This window comes from Myxine glutinosa, chromosome 9, assembly GCF_964187855.1.
Source record: "Myxine glutinosa chromosome 9, kmMyxGlut1.1, whole genome shotgun sequence".
Lineage (NCBI taxonomy): Eukaryota > Metazoa > Chordata > Myxini > Myxiniformes > Myxinidae > Myxine > Myxine glutinosa.
The window spans coordinates 30,886,153-30,897,653 of record NC_136269.1 but is presented as its reverse complement, the minus strand read 5'-3'; the positions used below and the strand labels follow the sequence as shown (position 1 = coordinate 30,897,653).

Below are 11,501 nucleotides of genomic sequence, written 5' to 3'. Positions count from 1 at the left end.
CCAGGACCACGACCTACATGGCTACATTGGAGACACTCGAGTACTGCAGAAGGAAAGTTTGGTCGAGATCGGGAAAAAGAAAAACTTGGAGTTTGCGAACAGAGACCACGCGTTCACACTATGTTGAAATTATTTTACAAATCAAGTTAACACATAGGTGCAATACCCCTGGCGCTCACCTGGTAGATTAAACAGTATACTGCACCGACTGAAGATATTTTAAACCAATTTCAATGGTTGCTACAAAACAGGGCAGCATGTAGAATCATACTAACATAAACATAAGACTTTAAACAAACAAACAAAAAAATACCTATTTTGGGGGGGAAACCCAAACCCCATATACCTCCTAAGACCCCAATTTTTCTAATGCCTTCAACAAGCATTGATACAGCACGGGTGGTGAATGTTGTGGTGAAGTTTCATCAGAATTGCATGTGAAGTTTCATCAGAATTGCATGTGAAGTTTCAGAGGAAAAAGCAAATTCCTATTTTGGGGGGGGGGGGGGGGGGGTCAAACCTGGACCCACTTTGACCCCCGGTAAACCCCCTTAGTCCCCGATTTTTTTTAATGCCGTGAACAAGCCGTGAACAAACCTTTTAATGCCGTGAACAACAAATATCATTTGTGCCAAATTTGGTCGCAATCCCATCAGCGGTTTCGGAGAAGAAGTTTCAAGTGTTTACGGACGGACGGATGAGGCGCCATCGCATAAGTTCCCCTGAACTTCGTTCCAGGTGAGCTAACAACATACATTAAATTAACATTTTGTTTTTCCTTTGTGAAAGATTGCTTCCGGAGTGATAATTTGATAAACCATGAAGGATTGAGGGTAAAAGCTGTGAAGCAGGTATTTTTTGAAACTTTGAGCGTCTCACCTGCATTACCTGTACGGGGACGCCCTTTGTGTTTCGCGCCACGATTGCCTTCGACACATCTCCAGTAATGGTGGGTGCGTAAAGCGCACATATTGACCTATAATTAGCAACTGGGAAATTCTCTACCCCGAACTTCCTCGAAGCGCGAGTTTCCCGTGCGCTAGCCACGCCCTACAGTGCCGTACGCCCCGCCCATGCACCGCCCTCGGACGACCTCATTACGTGCACGCGCGCGACGAGCACGTCACTCCGAGTACAAGGAGCTCGCTGAAGACCTACGAGAGAGAGAGTGAGGCCCGATACAACATATAGATACTGGCGGTTTGGATGGCGCTGCAACCTCCAAACACCGCGGCCTCTACCTGCACCACCTCCACCTGCAGCACCCACCTGTGGAATGCGGGTGAGTTCGATTATTTATTACACGTTAATATCCCGAATATCATTCGATCCGCGCACAACGGTATAACTTGATCCTTAATACTAATTGTCATGGACGTTATAGGCGGTGTATGCTCCGCGTCTGTTGTTTTTTGGTACAAAGTGCTGAAAAGGACTTGGTGCGTAAGGTCATTTCACCAAGTTGTCCACCTGGATGAAGTTATGCCCATCTCGTCCACGTGGTTCCGTGACTACCGGCGCACAGTGGCCTGCTCTTCTCGAAAATGCAGTAGGGTGGCTAGCAGATTGGACAGCCGGCTTTCCGTCCTCAATAATTTGAAGCCGCTCGTATTTTGGGCGGATGAGGGACTATGACACCTGGGTCTGGATGACACTGTACCTGCATGGAAATGGGGATCGATGGACGTTCCAACACCTGGGACGTTCTAAAGGGTCTCGGAGCGAGATTGGCTACTCACTGTAACTAATCTAGAAAAGGTAACTTCACCTTTTAATAAATTAAACAGGTAGGTACTGGATGTAATTGTTAAGGAAAGATATTTATTTAGCAATTATTTATTATAATTATATTGAAAGTGTCCCTCCTTGAATGAATGAATGAATTTTATTGAATGAATGAATGAATTTTATTGAATGAAAGAATGAATTTTATTGAATGAATTGATATCCTGCGGATCGGTCCGACAACTTTTTGAACTCATGTGGATATGCATAGGAAATGGGAATTCCTCGGATATTTGGGATCGATTTGTCTTAACTCAAATTTGAGCTCACTACTTTACTCCAGGTGTTCCTGTCCAGGGCCATCTATTTATTACGTACTGAGAAAATGTACATCAAGGAAAGGAAGGAAGGGAGGGAGAAGGACATAGGTTTGGGAGGAGAGGAGGGCGGGGGTAGGGAAATACCTCCACGGCTCCATCCCACTTTTGCACAAATAACTCAGGTAGCCAATGACGACGGACTGAATCTGGTTAACTGTCGGCACAGGTGGAAAGGTACCTTTTCAGAGTCGGTCTGGTGTGGTGGCTACCTAGAAATGTAAATAAAGATGCTCCACCCCCTACACGATACTCCGCTCCTCCTCCACGATACTCCGCTCCTCCCCGTCCACCCTCGCTCCTCCCCTTCCCTCTCCCGCTCAGCTCAGTACGAAAGCGTGCGATCGAGTCGGTGAGTGGGAATAGTTTTGCTCCGTCTTTTGCAAATGGCAAAATAAATAAATACAATTAGTTTCGTGCCTCAAAACTTCCCATCGTGGGCGAAACCTGAACCTTCCCGTTTATTCAAAACAGATGGGGCTCGGTGGGGGCGGAGCCTCATGTTGGATCCACCCCCTCCTGCGGACCGCGTTTCGGCGTCGCTTTCGCCACAAGCGTTGTTCGCGGGTTGATTCTGTGACGTTTCTGTGACGTAGATATTGTTGTGGTTGCTTATTCATCGAAGCCTTTGAAGGTAACGTTGAATGAATGATTTGATAACCTTTTCAGTTGGACTCATGGAATCGCTGATCTCTCGCCCCAACTTTGAGTGGGGTGTACCTGCGTGCGGGAGGAAACTTGCGTGGATAAATGTTTACCCTCGTGCGTACGTAATAAATAGATGGGACAAAACGGAAAATTAGTAACGCATCTCGGGGCGTACAAAAGGTGTCATTTCACTTTGTCCATAAAGATGTATCTCATTTGTTTGTTTTCATTATGTTTCCGACCATCTACTTATTATGTACGCACGAGAGGGTGGAGTGAATGAAGGGAATTCAATTTCGGGGTGATTGAGAAAAAGAGGAGATAAAATTTAGTTTTTTTATTTATTATAATCACATTTTCAACCGGAAAATACCTTGAAGACCATGCAGCATGTACCATGCCGTTTGAGAGTTCACGCACATTGCATGCGATTCCGTGATGTGCATACTTTGCTTGTCCAGTGAAGATGTCGTTTGTTCAATCGCAGTGTTCAAGAGTGTCACACAGGAGAAGGATCTGGGGATTGGACTTTGACACAGGAGAAGGATCTGGGGATTGGACTTTGACACAGGAGAAGGATCTGGGGATTGGAGAATGTCACACAGGAGAAGGATCTGGGGATTGGAGAGTGACAAACAGGAGAAGGATCTGGGGATTGGAGAGTGACACACAGGAGAAGGATCTGGGGATTGGCGAGTGACACACAGGAGAAGGATCTGGGGATTGGAGAGTGACACACAGGAGAAGGATCTGGGGAAGGGAGAATGTCACACAGGAGAAGGATCTGGGGATTGGAGAATGTCACACAGGAGAAGGATCTGGGGATTGGAGAGTGACACACAGGAGAACGATCTGGGGATTGGAGAGTGACAAACAGGAGAAGGATCTGGGGATTGGACTGTGACACAGGAGAAGGATCTGGGGATTGGAGAATGACACACAGATGGATCTGGGGATTGGAGAGTGACAAACAGGAGAAGGATCTGGGGATTGGAGAATGACACAGGAGAAGGATCTGGGGATTGAGAGTGACAAACAGGAGAAGGATCTGGGGATTGGACTGTGACACAGGAGAAGGATCTGGGGATTGGACTTTGACACAGGAGAAGGATCTGGGGATTGGAGAATGACACACAGAAGGATCTGGGGATTGAGAGTGACAAACAGGAGAAGGATCTGGGGATTGGACTGTGACACAGGAGAAGGATCTGGGGATTGGACTTTGACACAGGAGAAGGATCTGGGGATTGGAGAATGTCACACAGGAGAAGGATCTGGGGATTGGAGAGTGACACACAGGAGAAGGATCTGGGGATTGGACTTTGACACAGGAGAAGGATCTGGGGATTGGAGAGTGACAAACAGGAGAGGGATCTGGGGATTGGAGAATGACACACAGATGGATCTGGGGATTGGAGAGTGACAAACAGGAGAGGGATCTGGGGATTGGAGAATGACACACAGATGGATCTGGGGATTGGAGAATGTCACACAGGAGAAGGATCTGGGGATTGGAGAGTGACAAACAGGAGAGGGATCTGGGGATTGGAGAATGACACACAGATGGATCTGGGGATTGGAGAATGTCACACAGAAGAAGGATCTGGTGGTTGATATATAAAGGAAGGGGCGGTAAGCAGAGAGCACAGTTCCAGGTAGCTACAGGTAAACCTAACAGGGTTTTATTTAGGCTGTATTTGTAGGGGGGTAACTTGTAAATCAAAAGAGGTCGTGGTGGTAACATTATAGGAATTTATTCAAGTCCCATCTAGAATATCGTGTTCATCTTTGGTGACCACATCTGAGGAAGGAAGCTGCTACGCTAACAGCCGCCATGGAGAGTTTAGGGTAGAGCAACGACATTGATCCTGCGGCTAAGTAGAGTTACAAGGGAGGCCATTAGGGCCATGAAGCCTGCACAATGGCTGCCAACATATGGTTGTTTGTCCGTGCTCCATCCTTTTAAATGCTAAACGTCGGGGCAAGGGGGCAGCACTCCGCCGGGGCAAGGGGGCAGCACTCCGCCGGGGCAAGGGGGCAGCACTCCGTCGGGGCAAGGGGGCAGCACTCCGTCGGGGCAAGGGGGCAGCACGCCGTCGGGGCAAGGGGGCAGCACATCCGTCGGGGCAAGGGGGCAGCACTCCGTCGGGGCAAGGGGGCAGCACTCCGCCGGGGCAAGGGGGCAGCACTCCGCCGGGGCAAGGGGGCAGCACTCCGCCGGGGCAAGGGGGCAGCACTCCGCCGGGGCAAGGGGGCAGCACTCCGTCGGGGCAAGGGGGCAGCACTCCGCCGGGGCAAGGGGGCAGCACTCCGCCGGGGCAAGGGGGCAGCACTCCGTCGGGGCAAGGGGGCAGCACTCCGCCGGGGCAAGGGGGCAGCACTCCGCCGGGGCAAGGGGGCAGCACTCCGTCGGGGCAAGGGGGCAGCACTCCGTCGGGGCAAGGGGGCAGCACTCCGCCGGGGCAAGGGGGCAGCACTCCGCCGGGGCAAGGGGGCAGCACTCCGCCGGGGCAAGGGGGCAGCACTCCGCCGGGGCAAGGGGGCAGCACTCCGCCGGGGCAAGGGGGCAGCACTCCGCCAGGGCAAGGGGGCAGCACTCCGCCGGGGCAAGGGGGCAGCACTCCGCCGGGGCAAGGGGGCAGCACTCCGCCGGGGCAAGGGGGCAGCACTCCGCCGGGGCAAGGGGGCAGCACTCCGCCGGGGCAAGCGGGCAGCACTCCGCCGGGGCAAGGGGGCAGCACTCCGCCGGGGCAAGGGGGCAGCACTCCGCCGGGGCAAGGGGGCAGCACTCCGCCGGGGCAAGGGGGCAGCACTCCGCCGGGGCAATGGGGCAGCACTCCGCCGGGGCAAGGGGGCAGCACTCCGCCGGGGCAAGGGGGCAGCACTCCGCCGGGGCAAGGGGGCAGCACTCCGCCGGGGCAAGGGGGCAGCACTCCGCCGGGGCAAGGGGGCAGCACTCCGCCGGGGCAAAGGGGGCAGCCACATTTTTAGTTTATATATATATATATATATATTACACACAGGGCAGCTCAATAAAATGTATACAGTGTTTCAGAAAAATTGATGGAATATCCGAGAGAGGGGCGATGTTGAATGTTACTAATCCCTAAGAGATGGTTTTGGCGTGTGATGGAATGATTTAATGACGTCAGTTAGCTGTTACCCACAAGGCAGTGCAGAACGACAAGATGGTAACATTTTTGACGTGTAAGGTTTATTCAGATACCCTGTATATTGTTGTGAAGGGTGGTATGTTATCTCTTGTATGCATTTTCCCTCTCCGTAGCTCCACAACCACCACCACCCTGTTGCCTTGTTTACATCGAGTTTCAGGTGTGCTGATATGGCATTCTCAAATTGGGGCTTCCTTGTGTTCTTCTCCTCCAGAATCGAAAGATAATTTTCTTCCAGTAACCACTTCCTCGTTAATCTTCCGAAATCCAGGCTGAGTGCACATCTCAATCCTGAAATAATATCTCCTCCGACTGTTCTGTGTCACTCTTCCCAACAGAGCTTGGATGCAGGCAGTGCACCGCCATCTCTTTCCATCCCCAATTGTGACCTTTATCATCCCCATTAACCTTTCCTAACTCAACCATGTATTTGCTACTTTCAGTGTTTCCATCCCTTCTCCCCTTCTCCCTTTCCTCTTTTTCCTATTCATTCATTCCGTTGATATTTGTCCCACTGTCGGTTCTACCTTGATCATCCACTCACTCCTGTTTAAAAATAAATAAATAAATAAATAAAAAGGCGGAACGCAACTGCGTGCCCTTATCTCCTTTAAACCTTCTGGAGGAACAATAATGTTTTGCAAACTAAGGGGAAAACTGGATATACAACGTACCACAAAGCGGTGAGTAAAGACATTTTGTTTTTATTGTACGTCAAGAACAGGTACAACCCATATTTGTTTCCTCTACCACCGAAGGTGGACAGAGGTTATGTTTTCACCTCTGCCTGTCTGTCTATGAGCAGGATATCTCAAAAAGTTATGGAATTATTCAGATGAAGCTTTGTGGACACGTTGGGTGTGAGATGGACGAATTGATTCAATTGTGGTGAAGATCCAGATTGGGATACAGTATTTTTTTTTTTTCTTATTAGTCACCATTGAGAGATTCAGCCAAAAACGATATAATGTGCGATTATGAATGAATGATCGTTTTCAGGCCATTTTCCCCGCTAGAGCGGGGGTTAGCCTTGCGGGCCCCATGGCAATCATGGTTCCCTGTTTTGAGGCAATGTTTTTATGGCCGGATGCCCTTCCTGACGCCAAACCTTAGTCGCCTCTTCGATCCGCAGGGATACGGTGTGCCTATTCTAAGCCGAGGTACACACCGTGATCATTCATCCCAGCAAGCTGGTACTCAATTTGCCGACCTCGGAAGGATGACAGGCTGAGTCAACCCCCCCTGATGTTAATTCAGCGATCGATCGGGATTCGAACTCAGGATCCGAGGATCCCAAGCCGGCACCCTAACTGCTAAGCCAACACCAGGCTTGGTGATTATAATGCATATTTCAAAACATTGGATGGAGTAGGACGAAACTTGGTGGATGAGTTTGATACGTGACAAGAACAAGCGGATTCGATTTGGGTTCAGGTCCGGATCCGGATCTGGCCTATCAGTGGGATACAAAGCTTAAACTGTTCAGCCTGGTGGAGGTATGCGCTCTACCGAGTGTCGGCATAGTTTAGGGTGAAGTGTATACCAGAATCTCCTGAGTATGGCGTGCGGTGATTTTCCGTTGGACGTATTCTCCTTCTGATTCAAATAAACACTCTTCCCCATGCATCTTCCTTGGTTCCCCAATGTCACATTTCATACCGACTCCCTCTCCAAGCATTTACTGTTGTTTTCCCTCCTGGGTTTCCCTTTTTGTGGTCATGTGCCTGCTGATACACTATTGCATGAGACGTGTTTACGAAATCGCGAATTTATGTTGTCCGTTGTCGCCATACCGACTCTTTGTGGTTGTGGATGCCAGTGAATAGTTGTTTTGTTGTGTTGTGGAGGTTTGCTCACTAATAGTTCCACTTTGATGTACACTTAGTGGTTGTTGACGGCTTTGCGGTGTTGCTAGGCGTGTTTTGTGTGATACGTAATTTATTTTCCCATCTATAAGGTATAGTGGTGGTTTTTTTTTTTTTGTTTGTTTTTAAATTCCATTTAAAGGGTCTCGGTTAAAATAAAATAAAACCCAATGTTTTTTACAAGATTCTGATATATATATATATATTTTTTGTCCATCGTTGAGAAATCGTTTGTCTAACTGAACCACGAGTTCATAGCAATAAAGCATTTCTTACTATCACCTATTGTTTCCTGATGACTATCAAAAGTACCCGTCACTTTGACGGATTTAAACAACAGTCAACACGTTGTACTTCACAAACATTCTGCTGTATTCACTCTATCGTTTGCCTGAAGTAATCTTCCATCTGCTTGGATGTCACCTTCATCAACCATATTTGATCCTGATGAAGTGCCCCTCTTCCCAGTCAGCTGGTACTCATTTTGCCAGCCTCGGACGGGTAACAGGCTGAGTCAACCCACCTGGTGTTGTTTAATGCACGACAGGGGCTCAAACTCAAGATCACAAGCCAGTCAGGCTTATATGTCAGATAAAAATGAATAATTACTCTTTATAATGAAAAATACCCATATAATATCATACCCAAACCTATACCCATATAATACCAAATACCCATATAAATACCCATATAATACCATACCCATACCCATATAATACCAAATACCCATATAATACCATACCCATACCCATATAATACCAAATACCCATATAATACCATACCCATACCCATATAATACCAAATACCCATATAATACCATACCCATACCCATATAATACCAAATACCCATATAATACCATACCCATACCCATATAATACCATACCCATACCCATACCCATACCCATATAATACCAAATACCCATATAATACTATACCCATACCCATACCCATACCCATATAATACCATACCCATACCCATACCCATATAATACCAAATACCCATATAAATACCCATATAATACCATACCCATACCCTTACCCATATAATACCAAATACCCATATAATACCATACCCAAACCCATACCCATATAATACCAAATACCCATATAATACCATACCCAAACCCATACCCATATAATACCAAATACCCATATAAATACCCATATAATACCATACCCAAACCCATACAATACCAAATACCCATATAAATACCCATATAATACCATACCCATACCCATACCCATATAATACCAAATACCCATATAATACCATACCCATACCCATATATAATACCATACCCATACCCATATAATACCAAATACCCATATAAATACCCATATAATACCATACCCATACCCATACCCATACCCATATAATACCAAATATCCATATAAATACCCATATAATACAGTATACTGTAGTAATAATTGTAGTAAACTAGAATAGCAATTTCTGAAACACTTTTTCTATTGCTGTTTGTTTATAATTGTCAATAGTGGATCATATAAACCTTTTTAAGGTAATACTACAATCTCTTGTACTTTTAACACTTCTAACTTAAACATCTTTCTTATCCATTACTGAAACTATCCTGTTCACCTGAAACCGAATCACAGGTTTTGTCAACTTCAGGTTGGCAAAGGTGTGCCTACTGCCTTTGGAATCGGAGTAGAGCTAAGATTTTGGTCGTTGACCTTCGTCGGAGTAATGAGGGCTGACACCTGAAAAGGAGCGGCGACCCTGGAAAAAACGACAGCCTTCGTAAAACGAAGGACTGACACCTGAAACGTCAGATTTGTTTGCTTTTTTGCAAACCGTAAACCTCGGCCAACACCTTCCTTGACCAAGTCTAGCATACCTCTGCTTTCCAAGAAACGCTCTAACTGCACAGAGAGCCTGAAACGTTGGCCTGCGGACAAACCGTCAATCCTTTTTGGTCCCTCGACTTTATTTTCATGGATAAATGTTTATTTACTTTTATCGGCACTTGAATCTCATGGAGTATTCGTTCAATTGCCATCTTGTCTGACGTCCTCAGATTACAATGGAGAACCTCGTTTAGAACTCTTGGAAGAGCCTCGCCAGCGAGGTCAGCGCTTCCGGTACGAGTGCGAGGGAAGATCTGCGGGCAGCATTTTAGGTGACAACTCCACCGAACAGCACAAGACCTACACGGCTGTTCAGGTGACACACAGATTCTCACACCAGGATGTGACGTGTCATGCTACCATCTTGAATTTTTAACTTGTGCTTACATTTTGCAATGTATCCTCATTACCATTGTTGTTGCTAATTTATTTACTTTCGTCCTCATTTTGTTACGCGAGGTTGTTTTCAATCGACATGCTCAAGTTGTTGAGCTGCTTGATAAATACATTGACTTGATTGAAAGCTTTCCTGACGGGATTGTCTAGACTCTACTCTAGAGGTAGTGTACTTATCTTTGTGCTGTCTAGTCGGTTTGATTCCTGGGCTGGTGCTTCCTGGACAGGACATATGACAAAGTGCACTATAAATACGGGAAGGGAAGGGGGGAAGGGGGGAGAGGGGAGAGGACCCATTGTGTCATTTGATGAAGTGTTTTATTTCTTTTATTTTGTATACGGAAATCTAGGCCCATAGACGAGCTAAATCCCCCCCCCCCCCCCCCTCTCCAACAACTTCCAGCCCTCTCCCTTCCATAGATCTCCCGATGTCCCTGCTCTCTACTGTTGTGGTTGTGTTTCCCTCTCTCTGCCCCTCTTGTCTCCCGCTCCCTTCATTTTATGTTTTATGTGTCTGTTTGTCTTTTTTTTGTGTTTAATGCGTTAGCTCTTACACGAGCCTCGACTTTGTATACAAAAAAAAGAAGAAGAAAAAAGACACTGGGTTCACATACTCATAGATGAGTGAATGATCAAGTGGAGATATGGAGGCAAAGACGTCACACGAGTGGCAGAAGGGAAGGAAAGGGAGAAGATCAGCAAAAGTCAGATTAGGGGTGAGAACAGAAGAAAGAGATCAGGGGTTGGGAGTGGTTAGTATTCCACCTGTGGCTGATTGGCTGCATTGTGGCGGACACAAAAGCCCACTGGCGTGGTGACATCATTCCACGCACCAAGTGGGCGGTGGCCACGCCCGAGGGGTAGGCGTGGCCTCATGCTATACACCGGGCGACCAGCCCGGAGGAGTTCAGTGTTACAGTGTAGTCTTACAATAAAGACGTTTATATGTTACCGCTTGTCCGCTTCCTCCTTGCTCACAAGCAGCGCGCGTAACGCCGCGCTTTACTGGTGACCCTCGACGTTGGATCTGCCGTAGCGATCCTTCCGAACACGACGCCATTGCAATGGCCAACGACAAGGCAATGGCGATTAAACTTCCCGAATTTTGGGAGGCCCAGGCCGAAGTCTGGTTCGTTCAAGCCGAAGCCCAATTTCAGCTTCGGCGCCTCACCAACGACGACCTGCGCTACTGCCATGTCGTCGCCTCCCTCGGGCCCGGCACGGCCGCTCGAGTTGTGTCCGTCCTTCGCCACCCACCGGACGGCCACAAGTACGAGGCACTCAAGCGGCTACTCCTAGCCACGTTCGGCCTCACGGACGACGCACGGGCCGATCGCCTCCTGGATCTCCCCGAGCTCGGTGAGACGCGCCCGTCGGTCCGAATGGACCATATGCTGTCACTGTTGGGCGACGAAGCCCCCGGTTCGCTATTCCGGGCGCTTTTCCG

General features: G+C 48.0%; 1 protein-coding gene across 3 annotated transcripts in view; it reads left to right on the top strand.

The window, feature by feature from the left end:
• Positions 1-1,086: 1,086 nt before the first annotated feature.
• Positions 1,087-11,501, top strand: part of LOC137435497 (proto-oncogene c-Rel) — a 33,458-nt gene continuing 23,043 nt past the window's right edge. The window contains exons 1-2 of one of the 3 annotated variants that reach the window (XM_068129333.2): positions 1,087-1,282; positions 9,829-9,974. In XM_068129333.2, the coding sequence (XP_067985434.1) occupies positions 1,207-1,282; positions 9,829-9,974 (222 nt within the window). In that variant the 5' untranslated portion in view covers positions 1,087-1,206. Of the gene's footprint in view, positions 1,283-2,435; positions 2,455-2,680; positions 2,737-9,828; positions 9,975-11,501 lie in introns of those variants that run through there. The other 2 variants (XM_078784253.1, XM_068129334.2) reach the window with 2 other exon arrangements.